This window comes from Staurois parvus, unplaced genomic scaffold (assembly GCF_062004578.1).
Source record: "Staurois parvus isolate SC_StPar_1 unplaced genomic scaffold, SC_StPar_1.0 ptg000618l, whole genome shotgun sequence".
Lineage (NCBI taxonomy): Eukaryota > Metazoa > Chordata > Amphibia > Anura > Ranidae > Staurois > Staurois parvus.
Genome location: NW_028318414.1, coordinates 313,591 through 333,105, shown reverse-complemented (window position 1 = coordinate 333,105; position 19,515 = coordinate 313,591). Strand labels below are relative to the sequence as shown.

At 41.2% G+C, this 19,515-nt stretch overlaps 1 protein-coding gene across 1 annotated transcript in view; it reads left to right on the top strand.

Annotated features, from left to right (window-relative positions):
- Positions 1-19,515, top strand: part of MARVELD2 (MARVEL domain containing 2) — a 39,352-nt gene that overhangs the window by 3,028 nt on the left and 16,809 nt on the right. The window contains exons 2-3 of the mRNA XM_089693208.1: positions 2,363-3,554; positions 4,933-4,974. Of these exons, the coding sequence (XP_089549334.1) occupies positions 2,376-3,554; positions 4,933-4,974 (1,221 nt within the window). The 5' untranslated portion in view covers positions 2,363-2,375. The remainder of the gene's footprint in view (positions 1-2,362; positions 3,555-4,932; positions 4,975-19,515) is intronic.

Genomic DNA, 19,515 nt, shown 5'->3' with positions numbered 1-19,515 from the left:
ATACAGAAGGACAGTTTGGCAGTTTACTAACTTTTTGTATTAAAATAAATATATAATATTTATTTTTTAATTGTTTTGAGTGATTTGATTCCTGATGAACATTTATGTGTAGTGGTATGATCTAGGCTCAGTTTACCATAACCTTTGAAGGATCTACAAAACAGTATATATTTTTTCTATAAATGTTCTTTAAAGTGTAAATCCACACTAAATGCTTGTTTTCACAATTTTTGCCTTTGTGTAGAAGGGTTAGAACCTTTTCCAGGTGTTCCTGTTGCTAACAGAGGTTCTAACTCATTCAATTGCTTTTGTAGTTGTGTCCACATTCTAGAGATTCTGCTGACTTGATGACTACACAGGAAATGATCAGAAATGTCCCCAGCTCTGGAGCATATTGTACTTGACGTGTATTATATATGTGGACACCTCATGTATTGAGTGCAGCAACATCAAGTCATGGATTGACAAGTTTCGTTAGGAGGAACTTGAAAGGCCTGACCTTAGCCCTACTGAACACCTTTGCATTGATTGAAACTCCAGTTGTGAGCAAAATCTTTTGTACATAACCACCTGACTTCACAAACACTTTTTTGGATGAATGGGTACAAATTCCCACAGACCCATTCCAAAATATTATGTTTGCTTGGTGGCTGTTAAAGTGCCGAAGGAAAAGGGAGGTCAGCTCCACATTGTTTTTGGAATGGGATGTCAGACACGGTTATTAGGGGTTACTAAACCCATAACCGTAAAACCAGTCTGTAGATGCAGTAAAGCATGCTTGTTATACTCGCTGTGGAACCTAAGGTGTTAATCTTCTGCATTGTGTAAAAAGACTGTTTGATCTTGTCTTCTCTGATCCTCCCTTTGTTAGCGTTTTTTTTTGCTGTGGGGGAGGGTCAGTGTTATCAGCACTGTCCAGACAGAGGTTCAGGGTCATGCAGCCTCATAGGACAGTCAGAGGAGAATGAAAATTCCTCCTACAAGATTAACCAGTGCTCATCCGGCAACTGATAGAAGTCACATGACTGCTTTATACTGCTAAGAAAAGGTGTTTAGCAGTTTATATTTACTAAAGTAATTGCATTTCCATGTACATTGTAGGAGACCGGATATAGTGACTGCAGAGTCCTGGGTTTAGTAACAGTTTAAGGTGCGATGATCATGTGTCCATAAACATTTGGTTTCCATAATCCCAAATTTCATAGAAGGTTGACCACATTTTTGCAGTGTTACTGTAAAAATGTTTTCCTTCAGATCGGGTTCACTTTGATTCTGGTTGTTTGAAAATGAATCTAACAGAGTGTTAAAACTGGTTTCTGATCTGATTTACTTGAAGTATCACCCATACCAGCCAGTCAGATACATGAGTTTGTTTTTGAGCATTGACAGCTTGATTCTCACATTGGTTACTGTCAGTTTCATTTTACTTTTGATGCCAGATTCATGATTTAATAAATCTGGCATAAAATAAATTTTTATTATGCATACTGAAATAATTTAAGGGTAGCTCCATTAAAGTGAACCTTCACCCCTTTTCTAATGTTCCCCTTTCCTGCCTCTTTCCCCCTTTTAATATAACACAATTGCCAAAAAAAAAAAGTAAATTCTTTTTTCTTTTTTTCCCTAAAGTCCAGGTCAGTAATCCTTGTTTAGGAAAAGATGATGTACCTGGACCCTGCACATGTGCTGGAACGCCATAGGTCACTCCAGGATCCTTTGCGTGGTTTCTGTGCAATCATGCAGTCTCATGAACTGTACCCGTGAACATCCTGGATGGCCGCTTGCAGGATGTCAGGAATGCACAGAAACGGCAGCCCACAGCGTTTCTGCATATACGCAGGGGGTCCAGTTAATGCACAGACAAGCCCTGGGGATCTGTAGAAGCCGGATCTCAATTTAAGATGGCAATGCCAAATAGTAGCAGTGTAGGGAAAGTTCCCTTATAAACAAGGCAACGCTGGACACGAGCTAGTAAGTATATTTTCCCCTACATTTAATCAGGGACACGTTTTAGGATTTAATCATTTTGAATTTTTTCATAGTAACAGTGGAGTTCTTATTTAAATTGGTAGAAGAAGGGAATCAATTTTAGTGATTTGGACACAAGTCTCCTGAACCACACTTAAGATCCAATTCACACCTGAGAGTTTTGTACCTGAATGATCCTAGTAACAAGCATCCATTAACTAAAAATAACAAAAGAAAAAACGCTCAAAAACTCCTGTACAGATAATCAAAAACATATTTTCAGATGCTCAGCTCAAGTGTGAATGCAGACTAATTTTGTGGAGTTCTCCTTTAACCTTTTACTCAAGTTGTTTGGTATTTTTAAGTAACAGTGTTTTTATATTATGTTTTTCAGCAAGCTTGCACAAATGTCTGGAGGAGGGTCATCATCAGTAACAAGATCCAAAGGCAGGGCAGCAAACATCCATGCTGCGCACTATGATCAGGTACCAGCAGAGCCCAGTGCAGCAGGCGGTAATCTCCAAACCCTGCAGGATTGTGAATTGGCTCTGAGCGCCGATCCTTTACCTCCACCTCCACTACCACTTCATCCTCCATTTGGGCCAGAGTTCTACCCAAGCGATAGTGAGGATCCAGTAGCTCCACATGAACTCAGACCTGTAAGAAGGTTTATTCCAGATTCCTGGAAAAAATTTTTTAAGGGAAAAAAAGAGACGGCATGGGAAGAACCCATATCGGAACTTAACTACATCTCTGGGGGGGCACGTTGCTCTCCTCCACGATCACCATCTCTACCTGCATCTTTAGCACATGGAAAAAATTCAGGCACAAATTCCAAGGCTGCTGGTAGCTCCTACAGAGATCCATATGGAGGTTCTGGCGGTAGCTACAACTCAAGGAAAGAGGTGGAAGCTATGATTCCTGATGACCCATATGGCTCTTTGGGTCGCCATACACAAACTGTGAAGACCTACACTGAGATGGTTGAAGAGTACAATTTGCGGTACTCTTACATGAAGTCTTGGGCTGGATTGCTCAGGATCCTGGGTGTGGTTGAACTTTTGCTTGGCGCTGGTGTTTTTGCCTGCGTGACGGCTTACATCCATAAAGACAATGAGTGGTACAACATGTTTGGCTACTCACAGCCATATTCCTACACTGCAAGTTTACAAGGGGGATACTATTATTCAGGACCCAAAACTCCTTTTGTACTTGTGGTGGCTGGTTTGGCATGGTTAGCAACTATAATTATCCTAGTCTTAGGTATGTCCATGTACTATAGGACCATCCTTCTAGATTCTCACTGGTGGCCTTTAACAGAATTTGGGATCAACATCTGTCTCTTTATATTATACATGGCTGGAGCTATTGTTTATGTGAATGATACAAACCGAGGAGGACTGTGCTACTACTCATTCTTTAACAATCCGCTATACTCTACGTTCTGCCGAGTGGAAGGAGGGCAAACAGCAGCCATCATTTTTTTGTTTGTCACCATGCTTGTCTACCTCGTTGGTGCAATTGTTTCTTTGAAGCTCTGGCGGCATGAAAGTGCTAGAAAGAGACGGGAATATCTTGAGCAGGAGGTAAGGATTATGTTTTGTACTATTGTCGGGTCATCATATATGGTTAAGGGTTTTTGTGGTGTTTTCTGATGTAAGTTGTTTGGGACACAAGGGGTTAACAGTTCTATAACCTGTGAATATCAATTGGTATACCACACATGAAGGAAAATCTAAGTTTACAATGGCTCCTTCTGTAATGTAACATAGATTGTATACCTGTATCCAGCCCCATCCCCAATCATATCCCTACCTTTCAAACAGTTAATTTCAAAGCAAAGAATAGGTCAATTCTTGCCAGTGGTTTTAAATGCTGCCTGCATACAACCAGCAGAAGCTGTCAGATTTGTACCCTTTCCATGTACAGATTTATGTGGTGTTGTTTCCCACCCCCTTTGCAGTTCTTTCAGCCTCCACTCCATTCCTAAAAGATGTTGGAGTGTGTCTGTCTAGGGGAACTTGTGCCCATTCAGCCATGGAGCAATTTGTGAGCTCAGGTACCTATGTTGGGTAAGAAGTCCTGCCTTGCATTTGGTGTTCATTCATCTCAAAGGTGTTAGTGTTTAATTAGAGTTCTGTGCAGGACACTCAAATGTGTCCACGTTAAGCTTGTCAAACCATTTCTTAATGGAGCTGGGAACAGTCATGCTGGAATTGGAAATTGCCCCAAAACTGTTTCCACAAGATTGGAAGTACACCATTGTCTCAAATAGCTTTTGTATGCTCTAGCACTAATAGTGCCCTGCACTGATGGCAACTGAACACAATTATTTTTTAGGTGTGTACACAGGTTAGGTATGATGGTCAGGTGTCCTTTGACTATATAGTGTATGTCTGTGGTGCTACCATAGACTTTGGAGCAGCATTTCACTTCATCTTTAGGTTTCCAGAGCAAAGGGTTCAAAACCACATCAGGGCACATTTACACCAGTGTGGTGCTTTAAACCCATGCACATTAATGCAATATGCATTAAGACAACCCATTCATTTTAATGTGCTATTTAACGCACCACAATGGACCAAAGATTGTGCAGGCAGCATTTTTTGCAGCACACCGCAACACACTGTAAAGCATCATTGCATGTTGCACTCTGTGGCAACACAGGTGCACTCAGAAACTATGTTGGGTTGACATTCAGAATGGATTGTACTGCAGCGCTTCGACATGTTACCCCTACCACAGTGCTATAAATGGGCCTTCTAATAGGACTGTTAGATCTGATGAGTATTATTGCTGTTTTATGCTTTTCAAATTGTATTTCTATAGCTTAAAGCACAGTCCTTTTTAGCTCTTTTATTTGTTCAGCTCTTTACTTTGTCATGAAACTATCTTTAAAGATACCATATAGTTTGTCAACCAAAGAATGTCTGACTAATCTGACATATTTTTTCTGTTTCGTAGATGAAGTCACAAGGCTCGCACATGAATCCACCAAAAGTCATGGTGAGTAATCTTTACACTCAGTAGCTGCTGTGTTGTTAATTATTTTCTTTTTATAGCGCCTATATATTCTATAAAAATAAAACCAGCTATTTAGGGTAAAGGGAAGTGTGGGAATACAAAAAACAAAGATCTATAATCCTCTCGCTGCTGCAGCTGACACTCGCAGGCTCTAAGCCCAAGAACTGTGCACTCACCTGACTGCTGATCCATCAGTTCTCTGTGCGCTCTGAGCAGAGAGCAGTGACTGTCAGTCACCGGCTCTAAGCTCTGCCCCTTCAGCACTTACTGGAGCGTCAGGCTGTGGAGGGGGTGAGAGCAGCTGGCTCAGTCTGTCAGCAGTGGGCTGGCTACCAATCAGGCATCCCGGTGGATCTCAACATTGTCGGGATCCTTCCAGAGCCTAGAGTGGCTCTGTGACGTCAGCCGACGGCAGGCTTTAGTCCACTGTTGGTTGGGTCACAGAAGAGCACAGGTAAGTGCACTCCTGTGATCCACAAGAGAAGTATGGCCAAAAAAGCTTTGGCCATACTTCTTTTTTTTTAAAGACCCATTACACCCAGAACTGATATTCCAGTTGTATTGCTGCTGTTAAGTAGTTTCATTGCCTTTCTTTCTTTGTATCTTTGTGGTTCTCTAATATGCATAGATCTGTACCTAAAATGTCTAATTCTACCTAAAGTTCCTATACACTAATATATATTTGAATTATTTGTTCATTCAAACGTTTGTATGAAAATTCTTAGAATTATATTAGATGATTTGATGAATGTCATTTGAAAATTTTGTTTGCCTTCAACAGTCAATTTTGCTATAATGTTATTTCCTGAACAAAAAACACATTCACTGTTAGAAATTTGTTTGTTCGATTTAAGATTTTGCATTCTGTCTCTTTTTGAATTTTCTTGTCACTGCTGTTGAAAATGAAAGTCAGTTCAACCCCTCTAACAATTAATAAATTGAATGTACATTCCTAAAGTTTTCAAGTGCGATTCATCTAGCGTATGGCCTTGCCTGATACATAGACTGATTATACCTGAACTACAGGTGCAAAAACTTCCATTTAAAGATATTCAGTAGCCACAGAGGATAAAAATTCACTTTGTGTACACTAAACTGCTTTGCAAATCCAGATATTGCTTTGTGAAAGTAGCAGGGACATTATCACTGTGCTGCATGTAGCCAGTGCAGAGAGCTTAGCTGTTGGAGGGTTTCAGCAGGCCCACACACTACAGCCTTCCTGCAAAACAATTCCAGAAGGGGGCGAATACAAGACCAGTCACCCTGTACAAATGGAGAAAGAAGCAATGACTCCTCTCAATACAGGAGTCTCTTGTACAGCGGTAAAGTTTTTCACTCTGGATTACTGCACAAGAATATACTGTACATGTTGTGACGGGCGCGGCGTCAGACCCCAGTCCTTCTCACCAACTTGTGACCAAAGGACTAGCCAGCCTAAAACCGCGCTGCCACTTGTGTAACAATGCCCCTCTCCGCTGCATCCTGCACAAAGATTTTCCAGCTCACTGGACCACAATCTATGTGCCAACAGCCTGAGAGTGATTGTTACTGGGTCAGGTTAATTACGCAATTAACCCTTTACACTGCCACCACCACCTTTTTACAGAGGAGGAAACTCACAAATCTTAGCAGTAACACTATGATGTTTGAATAAGCATCTGTATACACACTGTCACCACAGACAGATGTATCCAGAGGTTTTAAAACACACAGTAGTAATCTTCTGAGACAGGGATTCTTAGTTTGCATTAAAGAGCTTTAGAAACGGTTCAACACTTTTCAGAAAATAGGATTTATTACTAAAAAGGGTCAAAATGGTGCAATAAAAATATTTACAGAAAAGATGTAACCTATATACAGTATATATAAATAGAGAGAGCAATAACACAACAGAAAGATAACAAAAGTTTAAGAAGGTAGAATACTTGTAGAAGTCCTGGTTTAAACAGAATAAAAGTGTCCTGAACAAAAGGGTACCTTTTCTTCCCAAGTTGGTTTCTGATGTTAAAAGGGAGAATCTCTAAAACTCTCTCTCTCCAGGCATGACAGCCTGTTTTCTAGGAACCCAGCAGGGTGTCTCCTTAAAGCAGAGAACCAATCTCCTCATTTGGGGAGGGGTGTTTAGGTGGGGACTCGGGCTATGACCAAATTCCTCGCACATTTATACCGTGGCCAATAACCTTCACTAGGTACATGTAGCAGCCTAGCCACTGGTAGATTAATATGCAGAATGATATTCCGAACGTCCAGAAACCAAATATGACCTATCTTGCTATTCCAGATAGAACTATATGGCTTTCTACTCTCGTGTAGGTGCCACATAGGTATCAGGTGACTCGTATTAAACTGACCTATCTGAATATATGCTTTGTTTTATTGTACCTTGTTCCTGCCGGGATTTATGAAATTGTATTAAAAAGTGGTTTCAAGTGGGATGTATGTTTTACTGCCATTCTGGAATACTTTTCATGTCCAGTGACTGACTGGTTTGTAGCTTTACGACCAGGCCAAGGCATGGGTCTGACAGACATCATGGAACCAGCTAATTTGGTTTAATAATAAGGGATCCTCCTGCGCTCATGGGAATAATTGACAAAATACAGCTGCTGTCACTTAGCTGATACCAATAAGTGCAAAATAAAATTAAAAATTAGTGAAGCGCTTGTATCACATGAATACAATCATGTATCTCCATATAGTGTAATTATAAATCAAAGTGACCACTATATATAATAAATGTGTGTTGACTCCCTCTAGTGAAAAGAAAAAATAGTGTCAACCAAAATAGCTAAATAACACACATTAGGAAACTAAATATATAGTGCATAAATCAAATATAATGAACAGAATATATATACGTGAAAACAGAATATTGGCCACATACAATGGTGTCTAAATTATACATAAATGATATATGCCATAGGTGAACAAGACAATATCAAAGGTGAAAAAAATATTCCATGCATGTGACTGTGCTTTAAGCTGGAACACACACGTGATCTCCACTTCTAAGTGCAAGTACTCTCCTTCAAATGGCAGCAATGCCTGCTCACCTCCCTTCCTCGACCCACACAGGGCCTCAAAGCAGTTACCACCTCAGTGGTGTATTCCTCTGGCAGACTCCTTATTCCTCCTCCTCTCTTATGCAACTCATAAAAAGACAAGAAAGCCTTCCATAGTGTAGTAAATTTAATAGGCAAAGTTAAAAATTACAAAGTTAATTAAAGTGCGTTAAAGTGCGTTAATTAAAGTGCGTCGTGACTTCATCAGGCCTGATGAAGTCACGACGCACGTGACGCTACGCGTCGGTTTGTCTACTTCCTGGTGACGTATGTCTGGACACAGTGGCCATATTGGATTCCCCCAGGTGCATGCATATCTACCCACAGGCTGGGAAAAACGCTTTTTTATGGAAAGGAGCATGTGAGTGGAAAACTTTGTAATTTTTAACTTTGCCTATTAAATTTACTACACTATGGAAGGCTTTCTTGTCTTTTTATGAGTTGCATAAGAGAGGAGGAGGAATAAGGAGTCTGCCAGAGGAATACACCACTGAGGTGGTAACTGCTTTGAGGCCCTGTGTGGGTCGAGGAAGGGAGGTGAGCAGGCATTGCTGCCATTTGAAGGAGAGTACTTGCACTTAGAAGTGGAGATCACGTGTGTGTTCCAGCTTAAAGCACAGTCACATGCATGGAATATTTTTTTCACCTTTGATATTGTCTTGTTCACCTATGGCATATATCATTTATGTATAATTTAGACACCATTGTATGTGGCCAATATTCTGTTTTCACGTATATATATTCTGTTCATTATATTTGATTTATGCACTATATATTTAGTTTCCTAATGTGTGTTATTTAGCTATTTTGGTTGACACTATTTTTTCTTTTCACTAGAGGGAGTCAACACACATTTATTATATATAGTGGTCACTTTGATTTATAATTACACTATATGGAGATACATGATTGTAAGCTAATTTGGTTTACAACCATGAAGTGTATCCAGCTGTGCCCGATGCCCTTGTGACCCCAACATACACATCACATGCCATTCAAAAAAATGGGAGGGGGACTGATTTGGAGTGAGAATGACATTTGCAGAATATGATTCAAATTATGGTTGTCATTGTCCATATCTGTGCGCACAATTATCACACATGTCCCTTGTAATTGGAGAATATTTGCTTATCTTGGAGTTCAGCTTTACAGTATAAGTTCACCTTTTCAGAAACAAAAGGAGAACTAACGCCCTACACCTCCCCTACATCCTTGGTCCATGCTTCACTAACCTGGCGAGATGCTGGCACATGACCACTGTGACCAATTAGAATCGCTCTGATCTGTCCGAGAAGCCCTATGGAAAGAAGGAGGCAAAGAGTGAGGCTGTCAGATCCCTGGACCACTCAGGGACCAGGGTGGGGTGTAGTGTGTTCACCTTTTTAATTTTTGTGAAAAAGAGAACTTGCACTTAAAGATTTCTGGATGTATTCTTCAAAATGTGGAATACATTATTATTATTATTATTATTATACAGTATTTATAAAGCGCCAATAGTTCGCTCAGCGCTGTACATTACAAAGGGGGACAGAACATGTGACAGAACAATACCAATACAATGCAAAACATGAGGGGATTGAGGGCCCTGCTCTTTCGAGCTTACAATCTAGGAGATTGCTGTGGGGGATGGAGTGGTAGGAAGAGTGGAGGAGGTCGGCAAGTTAGCAGGGGGTGGGGTAGGCTTCCCTGAAGAGATGGGCTTTCAGGGTGCGCCTAAAAGAGAGGAGAGTAGGTGATAATCTGATAGGTTGGGGCAGGGAGTTCCAGAGGATGGGTGACACCCTGGAGAAGTCCTGGAGGCGGGCATGGGAGGAGGGGACCAGGGAACTAGAGAGAAGGAGGTCTTGTGAGGAGCGGAGTGTGCGTGCTGGGCGGTACTTGGATATTAGGTCAGTGATGTAGTTCGGGGCAGTATGGTGGACAGCTTTGTACATCAGTGTTAGGATTTTGAATTTGACCCGTTGCGCAATCGGAAGCCAGTGGAGGGATTGGCAGAGGGGGGTGGCGGAGACGGAGAGGTTGGAAAGGTGAATGAGTCTGGCAGCCATATTTAGGATCGACTGAAGCGGGGATAGCCAGCGGCGAGGCAGGCCAGTGAGGAGGGAGTTGCAGTAGTCGAGTCGTGATATGATGAGGGAGTGGATGAGCTGTTTAGTGGTTTCTGGAGTTAGGAACGTGCGTATTTTGGCGATGAGGTGGAGTCTGCGCGAGTTTGTTAAAGATTGGACTTGGGGCTGGAAGGATAGGTTGGAGTCCAGAATGACACCAAGTACTCTGGCCTGCGGGGCGGGTTTGATGGTGGCGTTGTTGGATGTGATGGAGAAGTCAATGGGGGGTGGTGTCCGGGCTGGGGGGAAGACTAACTCGGTTTTGGAGAGGTTTAGTTTAAGGAAGTGGAGCGACATCCAGTCTGTCGCTCAGCAGGTGCGTGATTCGGGCGGAGACCGAGGGGGTGAGGTGGGGGGTTGAGAGATAGATTTGTGTGTCGTCGGCATAGAGGTGGTAGTTGAAGCCGTGAGAGTGTATGAGTTGGCCAAGGGAGGAGGTGTAGATGGAGAAGAGAAGGGGCCCAAGGACAGAGCCTTGAGTGACCCCAACAGAGAGGGGGAGTGAGAGGGAGGTGTAGCATTATAGGTAACGCTGAAAGAGCGTTGTGACAGGTAGGATGAGAGCCAGGAGAGAGCAGAATCTCTGAAGCCAAGGGAGTGTAGTTTTTTGAGGAGGAGGGGGTGGTCGACTGTGTCGAAGGCCGCAGAGAGGTCAAGGAGTAGGAGCACTGAATAGTGGCCATTAGCTTTGGCGGTTAGCAGGTCGTTGGAGAGTTTGAGTAAGGCAGTTTCGGTGGAGTGTAGGGGACGGAAGCCAGACTGTAGGGGATCGAGGAGGTTGTTGTCGTTGAGGTGAGAGCATAGGCGGGTGTAGACTAGGCTCTCGAGGAGTTTAGATGTAAATGGGAGCAGGGAGATGGGTCTGAGGTTGTTCGGGTCATTGGGGTCCAGGGAGGGCTTTTTAAGTATGGGGTGATGTGTGCATGTTTCAGAGGGGAGGGGAAAGTGCCGGAGGAGAGGGAGAGATTGAAGATGTAGGTGAGGGAGCGTAGGATGGAGGGGGAGGGAGGTTGTAGGAGTTGTGAGGGGATAGGGTCGAGGGGGCAGGTGGTGAGGCGGGCATCAGAGAGGATCTTGGAGACTTCCTCGATGGTAGTAAGGTCAAAGGTGCGGAGTGTTGGGGGCGCTTCAGTATGAGGAATGTAGGGTGGGGTGGAAGAGGAGGTCAGAGCAGTGGTGGGGCCGTGAGAGAGGGGTGATGAGGGGGAAGGGGGTTGGAGGGAGTTTGAGAAGCGACGAAGTCCCTGCGGGTTATGTCGAGGGGGAGGGGGGATGAGGGGGTAGCTGTGTGAGAGGGGACGGGTTGAGAGGGCGTGTGAGTTGCGGCGATGTCCTTGCGAATTGTGTCATAAATAATTGGGGCACCCAAATTAAAAATTTATAATATGTAGAGAGAAGAGCTACAACCCTCCTTTTTTGCATTTCAAAAACCGATTTCGATATTTTCTAAGGCACTTTGTTTCTAAATCAACCCAGAAGGATCCACAAAGGTTTGGATATGTGAGTTGATTTAGAGCTTGTTAACCTTCTGAGACCCCTTACAGTTACCAGTTTAGGATGATTCATTAATAAACAATGTATCCTTCCCACCCTAGCCATATGGTGTATAGCACAGCTCACTTCATTTTCTGCTGACAGATCTTGGTGTATGGCTTATGCTGGGTTTTTCTAATATTCCCCAAAGCTCTGACAATGTCTTGTATAGCAAGTACTGAGGCTGTTGACTCAACTGTTCTGTACAATGCAAATCAAAAATCTTGTGCCTGCCAAAACAGGACAGGTGCAATCTGCATTTTGTAAAATGCACCAAGTCCGCACAAAGATAAAGGACTCTTCGTGGCAGTCTTGTCTTCAAGGAGAGCAGAACGGATAATAGCTTTTCCCATGGACAACCAGATCGGAGCACCTGGAGTAATCCATGACCGCGACTGTCAATAAATGCACACTGGCTTTGTCACCCTCTTGTGTACAGGGACACCAAACTAGAAATTAAAAATAGGAAGAGGGCGCATCAGCCTAGTGCATTACCGTATAAAACTTTTAATAAATATTGCTAAAATAATACATTATACCCACAAAGCAAGAATAATGGCAAGCATAGAGCACAATCCACACTGGATGCATGTCAGTTTGATAGGTGTAGCTGACACCTTTCAAGGGACATGCCCTCTTCCTCAGAACTCATATGTTCCAACTGCATTTTGGTTGCTTTGAATTGTACTCCTGTGAAATTTTAAAGAAACTATTTTATGGTTGCACAGATCAAGGACCAGTTGTTTCTCAAATGGCTCACATGCAGTTTATTTGGTTGTTCTGTAACAAGTTGTGTAACAGTTAAACTAAAACTGCTATATACTTTGTATAACACACCATTTGCACAAGTTCTTGGTTAGTCCAGCCTTGTGAGCAGGATATGCAAAGGAGGAATTGTGGTAATTACCTGATAAATAGGGGGATTACAGTGTGTAAGATCCCACAATGCACTACAACATGGTTGAAAAGGGAGAACTGTAAATTAAAATGAGCGAACATTTATTTGTAAAGCCTATCTTATTGGCAGCAGCTAACTCCTAAAGTGCATCAACCTTCAAAAATGTTGGTAGTTTATTGCTGATAGGATTTTCTAATCAATTATCTTTTAATAAAAAAATTTATATTTTAAGTTCTCGGTAAACATGGTGCATACAGTTGGACATTAGTACTGTTTTAATCCTGCACTGTGATGACACCAGTAAAAGGTTAAAGGGCAGTTCAAAGTGCAAAAAGTCGTCCTTAAAGTGACACTAAACTCTGGTTTAAAGAAAATGCCCAAAATGTAAAAATTATCTTTTTTGCTGAAGTGATCTAACATCCTGGTAGAGAGTGGCTATGTTCATTTTCCATGGTCCTACTGTATGTTGAAATGTAGCCATCCTCTCTTATTTGCTCCTAATATGGACTCGGGACTATGAACTATGGGATTTATAGTGTGTTTTAAGCAGTGCATGGGATCGCAAACTTGCATGCACTGCTTATGCCAAGCAAACAGACGTGCGAGGGAAAAGGAGAGGTTTGGAATTGACAGAAGATGTTACAAGGAGGCTGAAAAACACAAACAATTTAATGAATAATAGACTACAGAACCATTAAGTAGTAGATATATATGGATTATTTTGGGAGAATAGGCTATTGTTTAGTGTCACCTTTAAAGCTGGCCATATAGTTTGTTAGTTTTTCTTCATTCAGTTAGGGAGCTAAACAAACAAGATTCCTTCTTCCACACAAGGTGAGGTGAAAGGAGGAAACTTCCCCTCTGGGACATTGAATTTTTACAGTGGGACCTGCCTTGTCAGAATACACTGATCAGAGGCTGCAACTGTTGATTTAGAGACACTTTTTCCAATATGTCTCTTTTGTCCGAAGTCAATCAAATGATCAACTTCTTTTGTTGTGCAGGGATGGACACACTGATAGCAATCTGGCTGCTTCCTGCTGAGCCAGACTAATTATGATCAACATATGGACAGCTTTTATTTTTCATTTGGAAGATATATTAGCTGTTCACATTATGTGGAAGCATAATTGTTCATTATATATAGTTTTTTAATGCGGTATGGAAATCTTTTGATCCTTGTAATATGTTATGTAAATTGTTAATTTAGCTGTCCATTACTAATAAAAAAAAAAAAAGTGTTTGGAAAGTACGGAATGCTGGATAGAGTGCAAAGTGCTCTGTCCTTTGTATTCTGTATGTCCTTCCTGTTCCACATTATTATTCAGGAGCAGATTATTACTCAGAACTTGCCTAGAGTTATGCCTTTGTTTGTACCTTTCATTTGGTACTCGAGCACCTGATGTGTAGTACAGGTTTTTTTTTTTTTTTTTTTTTTTTTTTCTTACTTGTAGAGAGATGGGTCCAGACATGCTGTGCGTGGTCTGAGCTGATCATAAATTATTCATTATAATATTTTTATCAAACTAGACAAACGTGTTTTCTATCTATCTATTTTTTTAGGTTTGTTTCGCTTAGCAGCTGCCTAGTGTATTCTAAACACAATGAGGGCTCTTAGTGTAGTATAGACACTGTGAATGGTCATTTTTAAATGAACTTTTTCAAATTGATATATAGAGGACAGGATGTTGGCAGATCATGTTGAAAATATGCAACCAGTTACTTATCTATGCTAACATGAAAACCCAGTAGTATGCTCACAGGTCGAATAAGCCCAAACATGTGATTTTAAATATTCTGTGCAAATACAGGAGAAGCTGAAAGTGAAGAGCAACTATTCTGAACCAAGGTTCCATGGAATCCTAGGGTTTCTCCAGACATTACAAAGGGTTCCTTGCGATGTGGCTGATTGACCTCACATTTGATGATGCCTGCATAGTTCTCGGGCTCATTCTGACCACCTCTGTAAGTGGGGGGGGGGGGATTTTTTTTTTTTTTTATGCTGCCATCACAATATCTTAAGCTATATTTTATACTGACAGACATTCAGTATGATCGTTCTTTTTTAGTTTAGAGAACAAAAATGGTTATTCAGTAGGCTCATCTATATACCACTGATAAAATGTGTACAGTCAGGTCCATACATATTGGGACATTGACACAATTCTAACATTTTTGGCTCTGTACACCACCACAATGGATTTGAAATGAAACGAACAAGATGTGCTTTAACTGCAGACTGTCAGCTTTAATTTGAAGGTATTTACATCCAAATCAGGTGAACAGTGTAGGAATTACAACAGTTTGCATATGTGCTTCCCACTTGTTAAGGGACCAAAAGTAATGGGACAATTGGCTTCTCAGCTGTTCCATGGCCAGGTGTGTGTTATTCCCTCATTATCCCAATTACAATGAGCAGATAAAAGGTCCAGAGTTCATTTCAAGTGTGCTATTTGCATTTGGAATCTGTTGCTGTCAACTCTGAAGATGAGATCCAAAGAGCTGTCACTATCAGTGAAGCAAGTCATCATTCGGCTGAAAAAACAAACCCATCAGAAAGATAGCATAAACATTAGGCGTGGACAGAACAACTGTTTGGAACATTCTTAAAAAGAAGGAACGCATCGGTGAGCTCAGCAACACCAAAAGACCCGGAAGACCACGGAAAACAACTGTGGTTGGTGACCGAAGTTTTTTTTTTCCCTGGTGAAGAAAACACCCTTCACAACAGTTGGCCAGATCAAGAACACTCTCCAGGAGGTAGGTGTATGTGTGTCAAAGTCAACAATCAAGAGAAGACTTCACCAAAGTAATTACAGAGGGTTCACCACAAGATGTAAACCATTGGTGAGCCTCAAAAACAGGAAGGCCAGATTGTCGTTTGCCAAACGACATCTAAAAAAGCCTTCACAGTTCTGGAACAACATCCTATGGACAGATGAGACCAAGATCAACTTGTACCAGAGTGATAGGAAGAGAAGAGTATGGAGAAGGAAAGGAACTGCTCATGACCCTAAGCATACCACCTCATCAGTGAAGCATGGTGGTGGTAGTGTCATGGCGTGGGCATGTATGGCTGCCAATGGAACTGGTTCTCTTGTATTTATTGATGATGTGACTGCTGACAAAAGCAGCAGGATGAATTTCTTTAGTGTTTCGGGCAATATTGTCTGCTCATATTCAGCCAAATGCTTCAGAACTCATTGGACGCCGCTTCACAGTGCAGAAGGACAATGACCTAAAGCATACTGCAAAAGCAACCAAAGGGTTTTTTTAAGGGAAAGAAGTGGAATGTTATGCAATGGCCAAGTCAATCACCTGACCTGAATCCGATTGAGCATGCATTTCACTTGCTGAAGACAAAACTGAAGGGAAAATGCCCCAAGAACAAGCAGGAACTGAAGACAGTTGCAGTAGAGGCCTGGCAGAGCATCACCAGGGATGAACCCAGCGTCTGGTGATGTCTGTGTTCCAGACTTCAGGCTGTAATTGACTGCAAAGGATTTGCAACCAAGTATTAAAAAGTGAAAGTTTGATTTATGATTATTATTCCGTCCCATTACTTTTGGTCCCTTAACAAGTAGGAGGCACATATGCAAACTGTTGTAATTCCTACACCGTTCACCTGATTTGGATGTAAATACCCTCAAATTAAAGCTGACAGTCTGCAGTTAAAGCACATCTTGTTCATTTCATTTCAAATCCATTGTGGTGGTGTATAGAGCCAAAAATGTTAGAATTGTGTCGATGTCCCAATATTTATGAACCTGACTGTATGTAGGTGACTTGAACTGTATCACGTTGACAATACAATGAGCTGAATTTGTGGACCCTATGTGCACAGTTGATGACAGTAAATTTACTAATCTGATGGATTTTTGGCATAGCCTGTCATTGTACAGGGGAGCAATCCCTTTCACACATAAGCATACTTATAATACTCCTATCAATGCTGGATCTTCCTACCAGAAGCTGACCAGAAACCATGTAATGGCACGTAAACTGATTGTGTATAAGCATATTTAAATGTGTATATATCCATACAGTGTCTAGAAGCATATAATTCTTCATCCACTAGAATACAGGCATACAGTATGCCAACATAGCCATCTTGACCAATGGTTTTTAGATTTTTGTTTTTTTTTTGTTTACACCACTGAACACTGCTCTAAATTGGTGCTGAACTCTGCTATGTGCATGGACGTATTGGCTATAATGGTGCTGTGCTCAGTTCTGTTAAAAAAAAAAAAAATACAGATCTGTGCATTTTTTGTGCTTCTTTGCATGACCTTCTTTATAAACTTATCTTCAGTACTGTGGTAAAAACATTTTGCAATAGATGTAGTTGAACAATGCTGATTATAATCAATAAAATGTTAGGTTAAGCATGTCGGCATGCATATATGATGTATGCTCCTGCTAATCATGTAATTTATTTATTTATTTTTTTTGCGTTTTATTGCCTTTGTGCAAATAAATCTAATGTACAAGTAGAATCTACAAGTCTTTAAATGCTTTGGGTGACTGGTTGGTGTCTTGGGTAGGTGATTTTAGAGTGTGTCAGAACCTGAACATGGACTGAGCTGTAATATGAGGGATGTTATACAAAGACGGTAATGATCAGTGAACAATCCTGCAGCTTTTAGTCTGGACTGTATATACCTGGAACATGAGAATGGTAATTACTCCCAGGAATGTGTGACACATCAATGCAGGAGGAGATGGGCTTACTAAGGAATGTCATATTGTCAGTGCTAAACTTGTTCCTTCTTGTAGAGCACTTGCCTGCTGATTAGTTGGGTCTGTAACTCATGCACAACTACTTATAGGATTCCTCAGCATTCATTGCATGGTCATAAAGGGCAAGGTTCCCTGGTCACCTGATCATGATCAACCAAACCTGCAGTGTGTGTTAACACTGTTGCTCCTGGCAAACAAAAGATAGGGAAGTCTTTCAATGGTTGTCATTTATGGTGATTGATGTGTGGTGGTGTTTGTGTTTTTTTTTTTTTTTTTTTTTTTTTTAATCAGTCTGGGAAGGTAAAAAAAAAATATATGCCGAACGACATTGATGGGTTAGTATCATTACAGTAAGAAAATACTTGATATACAGTAGGACAATTCATGATCCATGTTAAAGTTAGCCTTTTGGTATTAGAATATCAGGTGGTGATGAAGCATTAGCCATGACAAAGATTAAAATGCATGTTAAACTTAGAACTTTTATCTCATTATAGATAGAATGGGAAAGGATAAGAACTACTATTGGGTTTTTACTGCTGTCCCAGGCAGGGAGATTGTAGAGAAGTCAGTCTACTGATCGACTTCTCTACAACCAACCTGTCAGGTTTTCCTTGCTCAATACTGTAGGCTATAGTCAGTATTCTGACGGCGGGAAAATCTCCCCACTATCAGCATACAAAGGCTCAGCAGAGAGGAATCCCCTATCCACCTCGAGTGTGTGGATGGTGAAATCTTTTTTTTTTTTTTTTTTTTTTTTTTTTTTTTTCATTCAGGACAGTGGTTGAACAAAAAAATGACTCTTTTTGGGTCGGTAATTTACTCTTGTAGCCTGTGCCACATTTAGGTGCATAATTGATTTGAGCCCAACTGGCCCAAAGTAAGTATATAAAGTAATCCTATTCCTGGAGTCCTTCTTTTATCCTACTTCCTCTCCTGCTGACAATGGTTTCACTAGACAGAAAATGAGAGAAAATCTGCAGCAGGAACACAAACTGAAAGAGAAAAACAACTTTCTTTCTAGTAAAACCAAAGAAAATAAATCGGCATAAGTTGAACTCTCCATAGTTCTATTTTATGAGACAAACTTTTGAGGTTATGTAGCAATGTATGTCAATCTTATAATAAATCCTCAGATTTTACCTTTTTTGTTTACTATAAAGTTTTTTGTTTTTTTTTCTATGACCCACAATCAAACACTGTATACTGTATTAGCAAAATGTAAATTAATTAGATAATTTGTACTGAAGTTGGCCATACATGGATCGAAATTTGACCAGTGCAGCAGGGACCAGACATATTTCAATCCATGTATGGGCTGGCTGGTTGTACACAAGTCAAGATTTCGATTGACTGACTTGTGTACAACCAGCCTGCTGTTTTTTTCCGGAGCGGTCACTGCCATCAGCTATAGCCGGCAACACTAATCATTGTGTTCTGCTAGCTGCTTACATCAGGAAGGAATTTTTTACTCTGCAGGAGCAAATTGGATCATGCTTTGCAGGGGGTTTTTTTTGCCTTCCTCTGGATCAACTGTGGGTATAGGATTATAACTTTTTTTTTTTTTTTTTTTTGTTATGGTTGCACTAGATGGACTTTTGTCTTTTTTCAGCCAGGCTAACTATGTAACTATACTAATGATCAGTAGTCAGCAGCGACTCCCACTTATGTGCCCACTGTGACAGCCAATCATAGTGGTCACGTGATCGGCTGATCCTTCCTACCCCTGGGCATACAGACCCTTCCGGTAAAGGTCTGTAGAAACCCTTATTATTGTGTACAGTGCATTGTGCAAAGAGTAATATTTTACACCTTTTTAATGGATTATATCACTGGATTCAATGGATTATATCCTCCCAGATCTGGACCAGGGCATCACTGAGCTTCCGGACAGTCTGAGGTGCAACCTGGTGGCGTTTGCATGGACCAAAACATGATATCCCAGAGGTGTTCTATGGGATTTAGGTTAGGCGAGCGTGGGGGCCATTCAATGATATTAATTCCTTCATCCTCCAGGAACTGCCTGCATACTCTCACTACATGATACCAGGCATTGTCATGCATCAGAAGGAACCCAGGACCCGCTGGACCAGCGTAGGGTCTGACAATGGGTTGAAGGATTTCATCCCGATACCTAATGGCAGTTGGTGCCATTGTCTAGCCTGTACAGATCTGTGCATTC